Below are 14,755 nucleotides of genomic sequence, written 5' to 3' on the forward strand. Positions count from 1 at the left end.
CGCCCTGGACAGGTGTGGACGCGTCGCGCTGTGGAGCTGGGCCTGAGAGTCACGGCAAGGGGAACGCCGAGTTTGACGTCAGGACAAATGGTCGGGGTCGTCGGTTTTTCTCGGTTACTCGTTCAGGCTAACAAATGCCTTGGCGTACGCAGTTGTATGAAGTTGGGATATACTATAGCCTCACGTATGAAGGTCGGATAGATAGCGTAAGCCTTATCTTGCTCGCCCATGTCTCGGCTATGATTGGCCAAGGTATGAGTAATATATGCTTGAACCTCGAAATACATATGCCGAGCAAAAAGGTCTCAGAGGCTGATTTAGAAGAGGACGCACATGTCCATCCTCCAAGAATCCGCCCTTCAGTTCTCAGTCAAGACAAAGAAACGCGTTGAGTTTATTCCATTTGCACTGTGCCCTGGAGGGACCATAAGAGACCATTATCAAGCTTGATAGACACGCTTTACTGCTTCTTGACCCCGGATAGAATGGATATATTGAAACCATTGAATAACTAGTCTCATCTCGTTTTCAAGTCTACTGCGAAATGCGGACCGAATAGCTCCGAACAGTTCGGACGAGAGGATATTCGATACAGTGTGATCCTCCAACTTCCAGCACTGTCCTTGTGGCATGCCCAGGCGGGACAAAATTTTCCCGCCAACGTCACCATCGCTCCTCACGATTCCTCTACGGCTCCCAAGACTCGCTCTTCCATCCCCAGCCATGGCTCCTCTCGAGCTGGTCGGCGATCGATTCGCAATTCTCCCGATCCGCATGCCGGAAGTCCCCTCCTACCCCAAATCAGCCATCCACGAAATCCGGGTCCGACGAAACGCGCCCCAAACTCCCACAGAACACGATGACCGCAGCCTCTTCTTGAAGAATATCCCCACGGACAGCACCGAACCACACATTAGGGCCGTCTTCACTAGCCTCGTCGGTGCAGGGCGCTTCGAGGGCATCGTTTTCGATGACGAGACAGCAGCCGCGCTCCCCATTGACCCTGCGCACGCTACCAAAGTAGCAGGCTTCGCACGAAAACGCAAGAGAACCGACGTGGACGCCGAGGACCGAGAACGTCAAATCGAGGCCGCGCAATTACCGCAAATATGGACTCGCCGACTATACACCAGCAGCGGAACGGCAGTCGTCTTGTTTGCCGACGAGAAGAGCGTCCAACTCGTGCTCAAGGCCATTGCCAAGCTTCAAAAGACGAACAAGTACCCTGTCTGGGGCGAAGGTCTCGCCGATCATGTGCCTCCCTTGGGTGCGCCGTGGATATCATCACACTTGCAGCTCTGCCGAGGCGACAAGGCCGATACGCAGAGCGCCGTACACGCCTTCTTCAACGTCTTCAATAACAAGGAAAAGGAGGCTGTAGAAATGGCCCGGAGGCTGCGCAACGAACCGGACGACGATGGCTTCGTCACCGTCACGCGCGGCGGCAGAGCTACTCCGGCAAGTCGCGCCGAGGCCGAGGAAGCGAAGCAGAGGATGGTGGATAGGCAGGCAAAGAAGAAGTCTGAGCTCAAGGACTTTTATCGCTTCCAGCTCCGCGAGAGGCGGAAACTGGAGCAGGCCGCTCTCCTGAGACGCTTCGAAGCAGACAAGCGGAAGGTTGAGGTCATGCGAGAGAAGAGGGGCAAGTTCAAACCTGAAAGATGAACCTGCCCGTCGACATGGATCCGCCTTTGCAGTATGTCTACCATCTTTCATTTCTCTTCCCATCTTCTCGTTCTCCCCTTTCCCCATCGTTGGCCCATCATGATGACGCCGCGGGGCCATCGAAACCTAAACGGTAAATTGGGAATTCCTGATCAGCCCGGGGTAAATGCCGAAAACAACCGCGTAAAATATCTTCTCAAAAAAGTCTGAGGCTATCGTGAAGAAACTACGTCATACTCTACGCGAAGAATTCCGTCGAGAAAAAAGACTAACAGTCTCTGAGGCCTCACCCACCAAGGACCGCCAGTAGACACGAAGCTGGGGGAGTGGGCATGTCTTCAAACACCCAGAAGCTGTTTGACTGCGGGGTTGAGAAGCACGTTTCTTTGTCCAGCGTCTGCTTTACTCACTCAGCATGATATGGGGACTGACAAGGGGACTGGCATGTGGTCGTCCCAGGGTGCCTTGCGTTTGCACAAGGCCGCGGACGATGCAGATCTTGACGACATAGTCAACCTCCAGTCTAGAGAGACTCAGTCTGGAGAGACTGCGTGACAAGAGCCATAACCAAACTCTTTAGAACCGCCTTGGGAAAGCTTCGGCATGTCTTCTCCACCAAGGACAGCACGATGAGATATGGCAAGACTAGGACCTCAGAGATGCCCAAGCTCATTAGATCCACCAAGCTCCGAACGCATTACGTGGTCGAGCCTCTTGATTGCCGTTTTCGCATTATAATTTGTATATTATTTATGCGCTTTTCGTATATCCACTGGTGGCTCATCTGGTTGAAGTCTGTCGGGCATCGACGCAAAACGAGGCTTAGTCATAATTACCAGTCCAGCTGCATTGTTTACTCCGTCCACCCAGCAACCACAAACTACGTCGCGACAGCATTTATTCCACGGGCAGCTGAATGCAACGACGAGCCTCGACCTATCCGGTGTCCTGCACGCATACTGGAGTCACGAGCTGGTAGACGACAACTTGGTCCATATTGGACCCCTGCGAGTCGCAATGATTGACACCGAAAACCTCTGCACGGCGTCGCTATACATCAACAACCAGCTCGTCTCGAGAGGACTGCTGCGCGATGGCCAGGCCATTGATTTTGCGCAAATGGCTGGCGACGACCGCGGCTCTGCGGCGATGGCCGGTCGCATAATAAGCATCCTCAATGACCTGATTCTGCGGCGCGACGTAAGAGCTCCGACCCTGGGGTTTGCCGTCGGCCAACTGACGAGCTCTACAGCGAGACGCCGAACATCGAGAATCGCTGGCCGTGGCTATGCGGAGCCTGCGCGCTGAGAACCTCAAGCACGCCAACGACATCGCCCGCCTGACGGAGAAGAATGCAGAAGAGAAGCGGCGCGCTGAGATTGCGTCGGCGGCCGAGGCGGCGTTGAGGACGCAGCTCAAGTCGGCCGAAGCCACGGCCCGGAGCCAGAAAGAGGAGATTTCTCGCGCCAAGTCGTTGGTGTCGCAAACGCGCTCGACTTGCGCGACTGAGGTGCGGCGGCGCGATCGACAGATTGATACGCTCAAGAAACAGCTCGCAGAAGCTGGTCGATCGCGCGGCTCCAAAGCAAACCCATCCGTCACTACCATTCACGTCACGGGCGACATCGGGGCGGAAAAGGACTCGCCGGTGCGGGCGGGCAGCGCAAGCAATGGCGATTGCAACCTACGAAACGAGACCAACGCATTCCTCGCGAAGCTGGCCCAGGATCTGAGTGAAGAGAACGAGGCGATCCTCAACGTCATGCAGCAGACCATGGGCCAACTCCGAGAAATGAGCGCGTGTCCTGAAGAAGAGCGACAAGAATCCGACGTGGTCAAGCGCCTGAGCTGCGACGAGCTGGTCGCAGAACTAGCCTCGGTGACGGACCACATGCGCAACATCCTGACGAACCCATCCTTTGTGCCCATTGAAGAGGTCATGGTGCGCGACGAGGAGATCGGCCGCCTCAGGTCTGGGTGGGTCAAGATGGAGGGCCGGTGGAAGGAGGCGGTGCGTCTGATTGACGGCTGGCGGAAGCGCATGGCTGCGAGCGGGAAACCGGTTTGCGACGAGGAGCTCAAGATGGGCCTGCGGCTGAGCCCCGTGCGCGTCAACGACGTGGACGAGACAAAAGAGGCTTTTGACATGGGGCTCTCGGCGGTGGTGGAGGAGGCGGAGGAGGATGCTGAGATTGCCCACGAGTCGCCCAGCCCGCCCAGCCGTGACCGTGTCGAGCTGGTTCCTGAAGCGGATTACGACGATGCAGGCGTGCCTGACGCAGAGGACGACGCGACCGCCGATTTCGAAGAGAACATCACAATCTTGGACCGCGATTCTGAGCTGGAGGCCACCGTCGAGGCCCCTCGATACCAGTCCTCCCCAGGCTCGTCGCCACTACCCGAGCCTCCGCAGCTAAGCCCGCTCCGAAACTCTGCATCCGCCGGGAACCGCGGCCCGCTGCAGGGCACGCGCCTGCGCCCGAGGCTCGGGGACTTTACCACGATTGTGGAAGAGAAGACGCAGGAGCTGGCTGCCGAAGCAAAGTCGCTGCGCTCCCTGCCTCTGCGGCAAAAGGGCCCATCAGCAGCAGCGGGGGCGACGGGAGCACCGCAGACGCGTCTGCCGAGCAGGGGCTGCGAGCCGCAGGGGCGGGCCCGGTCGCCGTCGCACACGTCCCTCGACGAGGTGCTGTTGGCGAGGCCGAGGCCGGCGCGTGCTGCTGTCGAGGACCCGGTGGTGGGGGAGGACCGTCGGCGTCCGGGGTCCGAGAGACTTGCGGAAGAGGAGGAGGACGATGGACTGGCCAACAGCGACGACGATGACGACGACGACGATGGACTGTCTAACCGGCCGAAGTCGACGTTGGCAAATTCCCGCGACGTCGAGCCCGAGCAGAGCCCGCAGCTGACCATGACATCCATCGCCGCCAAGCTCGCCGCCTCGGAGAAGGAAGCCGACGCAGCTCGCGTGCGCGCCAAGCTCAAGGCAGCCCGCAGCTCACGAGGCGGCGTCGCACGGCCGACCACCACCACCACCGCCACCACCACCACCACCACCACAGCCAGCGACGCCGCCCCTGTCCCCTCAGAGCCGGCGGCAGCAGCATCCTCAGCGGCCGCCCCCTTCGAGGACGTCGATCCCGTCAAACACGACGTCGCCCCGCCGCCCCCGCCGCCGCATCAGCAGCTGCCGCTCCACAGAGCCGCCGACGAGCCGCCCCGCCCCGTCGAGAAGCGCAAGCGCGAGCGCAGGACGAGCAAGGCGGCGTCGCGGCGGAGGAGCACGCTGAGCCCGTGGGAGTTGCAGGCGCTCATGTCCGGCGGGGGTGCGTCGTGATGAATGCTTCACTCCTACCCCTTTTCCCCTTGATTTTTGTTAAGTTCTCTTGTATCATGTGTGTAAAGGGAACATGTCTGACGAACGGGTTCACTTTGCGAATCATATGCGCAATGGACATCTCGCGTATGGCGCGGGGGACAAACTGGTACATAGAAAGCGGGCATCATGCTTTTTATTTCTTCTCCCCTTACAATGTCATGTAGGCTTTGCGCCCAAGGCTTACGCGTCGGAAAGATAAGCTGTAGGTTCGCAGTTGCAGACTCGGACAGGACACGTCGCCCTGACGAACTCGCGCATCAACGGGGGCACAAGCTCTTCAAGCAAAGAGACCCCCCCCCCCCCGGAGCATGAGCTGAACGTGAGGGACAATGCCGTTGGTTCCAACGTAGCCAAAACACCAAGCACCAACCTCTCGCGTAGGGCCGGCCCATCCAAACGCCCACGCACATCTCGACGCTGCCTTCACCTTGGCATGCCTGTGACGGGGGCTCTTCCGGCCAGATGGTGACCGGGTCAGCTGCACAGAGACGAGCCTGATCATTACGTCTGTCCAGCGTTCTAAGGAACTCAAAGGAGAAGGAATAGAGGAGCCTGTTCTTTTCCCTGCGTCCTCTGCGTAGACAAAAGGGGGGTTTTGCCCCAGCGTGGCACAATATGAGGATGATGGTTGCCATTAATTCGCCTTGACATAGTTGCCTAGCGTCGGGCCCTCGTCAGCTCGTTTGGGTACCAAGACGGTGATGAAATCCGACGAGACTCACCTGGAAACTGCCCCTGCTTGCCCTGCAGTCGCCCAGTCCACCACTCGTTCTCGTTTTGTGTCCTTTGCACAATCTCAATGACATCACCTGTACGGAAGCTCAGGTCGCCTTCGGCCTGTGCCGAGTAGTCGTACAGCGCCGTCACCGTCTCCACGGCCGGGGCGCCACTCAGCCGGCTGGGCTTGGGCTTGGGGGGCGGCGGCTTGGGTTTGGACGCCGCGATGGCTGACAGGCCGGGGCTCGTGGGCTTGTTTAAGGGAGAGTAAGGGGGGGGCGGGTTGTGTTCGGCTGAGTCGACCGACTGGCGCGAATAGTTGCTTGCTTTGGAGCTCGACGCGCTTGGTCCGGCCGTGAGGAGCGCGGGCTGTTTACCGCCCTCGAGGGCCGGGCGAGCTCCGTATTTGGGCGGACGTGGACGGCCCGTCGTCTTGAAGCGGCAAATGGCCAGGGCCTCGGCGCGGTCTTGGATGTCGCCGCGTTTGTCGTAAAAAGCCTCTTCTATCTCGCGCGTCAGGTCAAAGTATCCAATGTCGCAACGCTGCATGCGCTCGTGCAGCGTGTAGAAGATGTTGAGCTGCATATAGTAAAAGGACTGGAAGAGCGGCTGGATGAACTGGCTCTCGAGGGTGAAGAGCCTGGGCAGCTCGTCCTTGAGAAGGTCATTGAAGTACTCGAATTCCTGCGTGGCCTGCTCCATGTCGCTCTCGGCCTTCCATAGGGCCTTTTCGTCCTTTGGGGTGCGGTCCTTTTTGTCTTGCAGCTTCTTGAGGGCGAGGCGATGCCGGTCGTAGTCGAGCTTCTTGTGTTCTCGCTTGACGACGGTCTTGCGGATGACCTTGATGACGTCTAGCAACTCGTTTGCCGGGCGAATCACCCTACTGTCAATCATTTCCAGCTCTGGCGCTAGCGTCTCCTGCAGTTCCTTGACAATGGCCTCGTACTCCTCGCAGGCGCGGATGCCCTCGGGGTTGCCCTCTGGCTTGATGGAGTCGGGGTCGGACACGCGGCCGGAGATGGGCTTGTATATTTCGGAGACGGCCTGGCTGAACTCGATTTGGTGGGTGAGCATGCCGTTGATGGCGTCGAAGTACTTTTTGGACTCATCGTGGAGCTTCTTGGTCTCCGTCTCGAGCTCCTGGAAGCGGCGCTCGGCGTCGATGTAGACGGCGTCCTTTGTGTGTTCGCCAATGTTGAACTTGGCCTTGAACTGCTGCGGCGCCTGTCACGATGGTTCACCATGGTCAGCGACGGCCGTTTGGCAGGAGACAGCCGCCCGCGTCGTGCATGGCGAGTGCGCGAGGCAGAGGCAGAGAGATGAGGGGCATGTCTCAGAACGTACCCGCGTGAGGCTCCTCTGGAAGCCTTTGAAGCTCATGATGGAAGCCGCCCGAGGCTGCGCAGAGAGACGGGAAGCGAGGGGAGGAGAGCGCGCAGGGTCGCCAGGTCAGAGGCAGCGGAAGCCTGGGGGTGCGACGGGTTTGCCAGAGGCGGTGGTGGGAACTGATGAACGTTTAAAGAGGCCTGTTGGTGACGAACTTGGCTGTGGCTGTGTCTCTGCGTCGTGGCGCATGTCCCTCCTAACACTCCGGGGACCCCAAGCCAGTAAACGGAGCTGCTGATGGTGGCGGAGCAGGCCGGGGTGGCTTGCACTGCGTCATCAGCCCCCAAGCCGACGGAGGGTGCTGCAGCAAGCCGCTTAGCCGGAGAGCTACCCCCTGAATAGTCAACCTCGAAATCGTTTTCTTGGCAGTACTATATTCTGCAAATATCACCCGGCTTTGGTTTTTCTCCCCAGTAGACTCTAACCGCCGCTTCGAACCGCTACAGCGTACAGCACCCTCTCGGTCCCGGCTCGGCCGTTGCAAGCCTCCGTTGCCCTACAGCTGCTGCCAAAGCATGTACCTGTCGCCTTGGTCGCCGCCACAAGAACCTGCGCAAGAGGTGGAGTCGTCGAGCACAGGGACAAAGCTTGCAGCCGTGGGCGGAACTGTACATTTCGCCAGATGAGGCACTGCGGAACGTCAAGAGTGATAAAACGCCCTGATATTCCTCACCAAGCACTGCCATGTACTTTGCTACAGGGCCGATTATCTACAAATCTTACCCCCACTAGGGGACTTGCCCTCGTCGGCTCACCGGCGAAATTTTAGACGCTTCATGTGCAATCACGCCCAAAATTCAAAGCAGACTCAAGATAAAAAACCTTGGCTCGCTTCCTACTCTGCTTCCCTTTTTTTTTTCTCTCTTGCTTGCCCAGCAGACGAAATGGCCGGCACTCTGCAAGCCGAGTCGACAAGCCGGCCGCCAGTGGACTTGTATATCTCCGGCCAATCATCGGCGCCGTGAGCACTCTTATCCCCGAGCCGAACGCCTCCATGACAAATTTCTGGAAGCCAAACCGAAAACACCTCCTCTTCACCTTGCCTCCCCCTCCTCTCCGCTCTCCTCCGCCCATGCAACCGTCGCCATCGCCGCACTCGCAGCCATGGCCTCACTTTCATCTCGCGCCCTGAGGTCGGCGAGCCGCCTGCGCTCCGCCGCACCTCCCGGCGCCGTGCGAGCGCTGGCCCCTGCCGCCACCCGCCGCGCCTACGTGACCGAGTCCCGGCACGACAAGGCAAAGGTCGAGACGGCCATCAAGCTCGACAAGAAAGACTTTGCCGACATCCCCCCGCCCCAGATGGGCGGTGCCTCCAACACCAAAGTCAGCCCAATGGCCGGTACGCCCTTGAGCCCCTGTATCCCTCGCTCTGCAGGCACATGTATCCGTTGACACCCCGCCAGAAATTCTCAAGCAGGCCGCCGTCATGGAAGAGGGCCAGAGGCCCATCTATCTCGACATGCAGTCTACCACGCCTGTCGACCCCCGGGTTCTCGATGCCATGCTACCCTTTTACGTCGGCGTATATGGCAATCCCCATTCCCGGACACACGCATATGGCTGGGAGAGCGAAAAGGCGGTCGAGGAGGCTCGCGAGCACATTGCCAAGCTCATTGGCGCAGACTCCAAGGAAATCATCTTTACGAGTGGCGCCACCGAGAGCAACAACATGAGCATCAAGGGAGTCGCTCGCTTCTTCGGCCGGTCCGGCAAGAAGAAGCACGTCATCACCACTCAGACTGAGCACAAATGTGTTCTCGACAGCTGCCGGCATCTGCAGGATGACGGATTCGAAATCACATATCTGCCTGTCCAGAGCAACGGGCTCATTAGCATGGCCGAGCTCGAGGCTGCCATCCGGCCAGACACGGCCCTCGTCAGCATCATGGCCGTCAACAATGAAATCGGCGTCATCCAGCCCATCGAACAGATTGGCAAGCTGTGTCGCGAGAAAAAGGTATTCTTCCACACCGACGCCGCCCAGGCCGTGGGCAAGATTCCGCTCGACGTAAACGCCTTGAACATCGACCTCATGTCCATCTCATCCCACAAAATCTATGGTCCCAAGGGCATCGGCGCCTGCTACGTCCGGAGACGGCCGCGGGTCCGGCTAGACCCCATCATCACCGGCGGCGGACAGGAGCGTGGTCTTCGGAGCGGGACACTCGCGCCGCCACTGGTCGCTGGCTTTGGCGAGGCTTGCCGCATTGCCAAGGAGGAGATGGAGGTACGTGCTCGCATCGCCCATTTACTATCACACCCTGTTTCCCACCCCTTTCCAATGATGATTCGCTTTACACATGCATGGCTTTCTGAATGGCCCGTGACAAGGCCGTTCGTGTTGATTGAAGCACCATTCCTGATCTTGGACTTTTATCCTCATCCTTCTGTTGCTCCTGGTGTGGCAATAGCTTGGTATAGCTGACACCAAGCTCCAGTATGACACGAGGCGAATCAAGACTCTCTCCGACCGACTTCTCAAAGGCCTACTGTCCATGGAGCACACGTCCCAGAACGGCGACGCCAACTCCTTCTACCCTGGCTGTGTCAACGTCTCGTTTGCTTACGTCGAGGGAGAATCGCTATTGATGGCTCTCAAGGACATTGCGCTGTCGTCTGGGAGTGCCTGCACCTCTGCCTCGCTGGAGCCCAGCTACGTGTTGCGAGCGCTCGGAAATAGCGACGAGAGCGCACATAGCAGCATCCGGTTCGGCATCGGTCGGTTTACGACGGAAATGGAGATTGACTATGTCCTCAAGGCGGTGCAGGAGCGCGTCAGCTTCTTGCGAGAGCTGAGCCCGCTGTGGGAGCTGGTGCAGGAAGGTATTGACCTAAACACGATTCAATGGAGCCAGCACTGAGACGTTGCTGGACGCGCGGCAAGATCGAACATGGGAGAGAATCTACGGGTCGGGGGAGAATCCGGAGGAAATAGGTACTTGGAGTTGGCCAGGCCGGAGGCAACAGTATGGCGCCGGTCGCGTCTGTCACAGCAATTGCATGTATACTAGGTACGATACCTCTTGCCACGAATGTTCGGGCATGTGTGCTATGGGAATGTTTGTCTCTTTGCGTGTCGGGGCCGAGTAGGAGTGACGATGGGTTGGATCTGCGAGCTTGGTCTGCAAGGTGGATGAACCGAGCGACACGTACCAGGTATCCGGCCACGCATGTCGAGCAGGATGGGGTGGCGCAGAGACAGGCTTGCAAGCGTGCGATGCAACTGCATCACATGTTTGTGGTGATGTCGTGTCGAGGGGAGTTGCGGTGCAGGACCCTTCCTCGTGACGTCAAGACTCGGTGAGTGTTGCCCCACTAGTGCCAAGGTCCAGACGTTGCTCACGTTTCGGCAGGTGAGAATGACATCACTTGCTGCCCTGCTGTTGCACCTTTTTGGCCGGGGCGACACTGCGTTTCGTTGAACTCCCCCCTCTATAAAGAGCTTGCCGTCTTCTGAAGCCTTTGCCAAACCAAGATCCCTTACCTTTCCATCCACCATCGTCCACCCCAAACGCTCTGCATCATCAATCACCGACCAAAGCACCGTCATCATTCAAGAAGTCCAATCCTTCTCGTCATTCATCATGGCTGACAACAACGACAACAAGAACGCCGCTCCCTCCACCCTCCAGTCATACGTCAACTCGGCCACTGGTGCTGTCCAGAGTGCTATTGGCAGCCTGACTGGCAACACGGGCGACCAGGCCAAAGGCGAGGTGCGCAAGGACGATGCCAAGGCCGAGCACGACGCGTCGCAAGCCGCCGTCAAGGTGCCCGGTGCCACACTGTCCAGCTCCGGCGCCGTCGCCAAGGACGACCCCAACCGATCCCAGGGCTCGTGGAACCAGACGGCCGGCTCCGCCAAGGAGACTGTCGGTGGACTTATTGGGAACGAGGTGCGTGCCGTCCGGTCTGGTTTGATTGCAGTTCACTGACTTTGCTACCTCCTCAGTCCCTGAAGAGTTCGGGTCGTCAGCAGAACCTCGAAGGCCAGCAACAGGAGGCTAAGGGTCAGCTCAACGACCTTAGCTCCGGTATTGCCAGCCGCGCGCAGGGCACGGTCGGAGGTGCCGTTGCCGGCGTCACGGGTGACAAGGGGGGCCAGGAGCACTACGACAAGATGCGGGCCGAGGGCAAGTCTCAGCAGCGTGGGGCCGAGCACGACATTCAGAAGAAGGCCGAGGCTGAGGGCAAGAAGAATTGAGAGACTTGGCTCTTGCGGTGCTCGGGAGCTCTGGAACTGAGCGGCGTTGGGGACGAGGTTAGGACTGATACCCTAGACGATTCACTCACGATGAATATGCTTTAAACGGATGTGGACTATAGGGACGAATTGGAAGCAGTTCTCCCCAAATTGTGTCGAGTGCTCAAGGGTGATATTCTGTCGTGCTTGGTTGTGAAGCCGAGGCTTGCCTGGTTGCTCGCAAAGATGGAGAAATCGCATTCAGCCACAAGGACGGGAAGCGACAACAGCATGGCCAGGATGAATGGCAACCGTCACGTCGTCAACCCTAACTCGAGATGTCTAATACGCACGAGTCGCTGCGGCCAGGGAAGTACATCCGAAGGTTATAGCGCGAGAAAATTCCTTCCGTGAGTAAGAGCTCGTGAGAGAGCCAAAGAAGCTGTCGGAAGGAGTGTCTTGTTATGGCACAGCGAAATCGGGCATGAGGAGATGTGAATGCCACTACAGGGTACTGCATCAGAGAGGGGGCTGTTGATATGTTGGTTCTGTAACGATAGCTGGGGTGGCTGTAGTGTAGGTAGGTAGGTACTGTAGTTGATGTCGGAAGGATGTACAACGCTAGCCTCTCTTCCCTCCCCCACTCGCCCGATCTCCAACACATCTTGACGAACTTGCGGTAGCTGCAGATGCTTTTCATTTCGGCACCAAGATGGGCCGGCGATCACCGAGCGTGCGGCTGAGCTCGTCCAGGATTCGTCTGGCCACCCTTGTTTGGGTTCCCGACGCATCGTCAACGGCGGGAGAGAGGAAATCGATCCCAGCCTGAGAGCCAACGCATTTCCCGCCCCCGGCAGCAAGAGGGGAGTGATGATGGCCGCCCTTCTCCCTTGTCGCCCGCCGGACGAACGGACAAACTCTGCCGCCCTTCTGACGAGATGACAGGGTGGGGGAAAGAAGGCTGTGCTGGGCGCAACAAGAGACGCCTTCTCGCTCCGCCGTGCCACGGCTGAGGGCGGCCCGGGTCAAGAATACGATGTGCATGCGGCCCGTCGACGACGGCCAGTCAGCCTCACATTGCTGACTGAATGCAGAGATGGAGAGAGAGCGAGAATGAGTCAGTCAAAGTCTTGTTTCCGAAAGGGGGGGGGTGTGGCAGAGTCCGTAGGGGTTCGGAGGCCGCCCCTCTTGTTCTTGTGCTTATGCTTCCTTATGCTTCTGCTTCACCGTCGGCCCTCCACCCGGCTCAGCCTAGCCCGTGCCGACAATCACAAAAAAAACCCGGGGAAACCTGGATGGGTGAAGATCGAGAAAAGCTCCGGAGCATTGCCCCCTCTCCATGAAACGACGGCGAGAAGTCAAAAAAAACCCACTGCCCCCGATGACGTCTGACGTGCAGATCGGATATCCGGGACCCTGTCCTCCAGGAGCAACATGTTGATGAAAGGCGAAGAGGCTGTGCGAAGATATTATGGTCGTTTCACCAGGCCAGATTTGGGGGAGTTGATGCGGCCTTGGCGGCCCACCGTTTTCGGCGTCTGCCTCATTATTTGCCTAGGCTTGGCTGCCTTCTACTCGTGGGGGCCGGGTTTCCCTTTGGGCTGAGACGGCGCCGATCATTTCAGGACCGGAGCAATGGGAGCGCGAGGATTTGGGGAGTGAGGAGGATTCTTCCGGTGAGATGTCGATTGTTTTGCCAGAGAAGCAACCGTCGTCTCGGCACTTTGTTCAGCAACAAGGTGAGTGCACACAATAAGCCACGCTTCGACGACACCACCCGCGGACGTCTGAGACAAGCAGGCACCTGCTTTTGTATTAGACATGCTTCATGTTTATGGAAACGCTCCTCCTTGTCCCGAACGCAGGCATGAACAGGCATTTGGAAGAACCGGGGGGCAACGCCATCGTCCGCCGCAGACGGTGCTGGCATCGACTCTGTCTCGATTACCGCTGGGGTCGTCGGAACTCGGGCTCAGCCAGCCAGGGCTGTTGATTATCGACCGCTACGCCGCAGCCGTGCGTCGCCTGAGTGTGCTGATCCGGCGTTTCTTTTCCAGTCGACGACCCAGCCGGACAGGTATCGGCAGCACAGCCTTGATCACTCGTGACTGCGATTCACCAAGCTAGATATTTGCTGTCTTGGATAGAGGAAGAGTCTGTGCGAGCCCGGAGGTGCGGGGCGACGGACCAAGGCTTGGGGACCCTGCTCTGGTCTTTTTTAATTTGGGGATTTCCGTTGCCCTTTTTTCATCGTCGAGTCCTTTTCTTTTCTTATTAGTCTTGCTCATTTGCCATGTCTTGTTCATCTTGGCCTTCACCTCGTCCCTTGGCTCGGCCTGGCCTACCGAATAGAGGTTGGTCTTTCTTAGCAGGTTCCACCACCGACATGTCGTCAGAGTCGACTCTTACTGCAGTGCCTTGGCTTGATGTTAGCCATCTTTCAAACAATCGCTCAAACTGGTGATCCAACGCCAAGCGAGTGCCGACGGGCGCTTTACCCGCACACGCACACCACGACGAGCGAGCGCCAGCCGGGCGTGGCATGGGGGCGGGAGCGCTCCGCCTCTTCTCGCCCCCGGCCACGGGGCAGACGGACGCCTATTTACTTGCGCAGAGGGCTGGGATTCGTGGACAGGGGGGGAGGAGGAGGAGCGGCAATACCCGAAAGAGGGGAGTGGTATGTGAGAGAGAGAGGATGATAGGCGAGAGCTACGGCACAGCAAAATTGGTCAAGTCTGTGCATTTGCGTCCTCACTTCAGGTCTGCAGACTACTTTACATGACCAACGAAGGTGGTCAAGTAACTGGCTCAGCCGAAGCCAAGAAAAGGTGGGCGGATAACAGGAACCGCATCTACGGGCTAAGATTCGGGCGTGGAGGCTGTAAACGGCCGAGCCGAGCCGGGACGGTTGTCAAAAAGGCGCCAGTTTCTGATGTATTGGCGGCAACTTACATTCGGACGGCCAAAAACAAGGCCAGGCAAGGGAGGGCTGCCGTAAGACTGGCTGCCTTGAGGGCGAGGACGAGGTGGATGGACGATTTCGGGCTGATGATGGCGCGCCGAGGTGGCATCCAACCGACAGCGGCGCGGGCCCTCCCCACCCCCAGGCCCTGCCTCCCGCATTGGCGCGGGACACAGTACTGGAAGGAGAATGCTGATGCCGAAGACCGTTTCGCTGACGATGCCGGGGCTCACCCAGTCCGGCTCACTATATGAAGAATGCACGAAAACAGGTGCCTTGGGAGGTCATCGGCCGCTTGCCTGGGCCATGCAGAGCACACTGGACTGAACAACTTGATTGCCATCCGTCCAAGAATAAGTAGTTAGCACAGCGCAATTGCCGTCCATCTCCCGCAGCGCCAACAGTGGCTCCCGACTGCTTGGGATCATGTGTATGTGTGCATGGACGTCCCCACGAGTCAAGG

The 14,755-nt window shown here is 58.4% G+C and overlaps 5 protein-coding genes across 5 annotated transcripts; 4 read left to right on the forward strand and 1 right to left on the reverse strand.

Moving 5' to 3' along the window:
• Positions 1–723: 723 nt before the first annotated feature.
• Positions 724–1,665, forward strand: HRG_00185 (ribosomal RNA-processing protein 7 (RRP7) domain-containing protein; the record flags this gene model as incomplete). Its single annotated transcript, XM_044858656.1, has 1 exon — positions 724–1,665. One exon carries the CDS (start codon positions 724–726, stop codon positions 1,663–1,665), a length of 942 nt encoding a protein of 313 aa, XP_044725056.1.
• A 1,017-nt stretch (positions 1,666–2,682) lies between these two features.
• HRG_00186 (afadin- and alpha -actinin-Binding domain-containing protein) lies at positions 2,683–5,002 on the forward strand (the record flags this gene model as incomplete). The annotated part of the gene is made up of 3 exons (XM_044858657.1): positions 2,683–2,865; positions 2,918–4,428; positions 4,477–5,002. The coding sequence occupies 3 exons, from the start codon at positions 2,683–2,685 to the stop codon at positions 5,000–5,002; spliced, it is 2,220 nt and encodes a 739-aa protein (XP_044725057.1).
• Positions 5,003–5,678: 676 nt separating this feature from the next.
• HRG_00187 (BAR domain-containing protein) lies at positions 5,679–7,141 on the reverse strand (the record flags this gene model as incomplete). The annotated part of the gene is made up of 4 exons (XM_044858658.1): positions 5,679–5,701; positions 5,767–6,054; positions 6,139–6,985; positions 7,106–7,141. The coding sequence occupies 4 exons, from the start codon at positions 7,139–7,141 to the stop codon at positions 5,679–5,681; spliced, it is 1,194 nt and encodes a 397-aa protein (XP_044725058.1).
• A 1,110-nt stretch (positions 7,142–8,251) lies between these two features.
• On the forward strand, positions 8,252–10,008 carry HRG_00188 (aminotransferase class-V domain-containing protein; the record flags this gene model as incomplete). The annotated part of the gene is made up of 3 exons (XM_044858659.1): positions 8,252–8,486; positions 8,551–9,374; positions 9,586–10,008. The coding sequence occupies 3 exons, from the start codon at positions 8,252–8,254 to the stop codon at positions 10,006–10,008; spliced, it is 1,482 nt and encodes a 493-aa protein (XP_044725059.1).
• Positions 10,009–10,731: 723 nt separating this feature from the next.
• HRG_00189 (csbD-like domain-containing protein) lies at positions 10,732–11,351 on the forward strand (the record flags this gene model as incomplete). Its single annotated transcript, XM_044858660.1, has 2 exons — positions 10,732–11,043; positions 11,100–11,351. 2 exons carry the CDS (start codon positions 10,732–10,734, stop codon positions 11,349–11,351), a joined length of 564 nt encoding a protein of 187 aa, XP_044725060.1.
• Between the last annotated feature and the right edge of the window lie 3,404 nt (positions 11,352–14,755).

This window comes from Hirsutella rhossiliensis (genome assembly GCF_020360975.1).
Source record: "Hirsutella rhossiliensis strain HR02 chromosome Unknown scaffold00001, whole genome shotgun sequence".
Lineage (NCBI taxonomy): Eukaryota > Fungi > Ascomycota > Sordariomycetes > Hypocreales > Ophiocordycipitaceae > Hirsutella > Hirsutella rhossiliensis.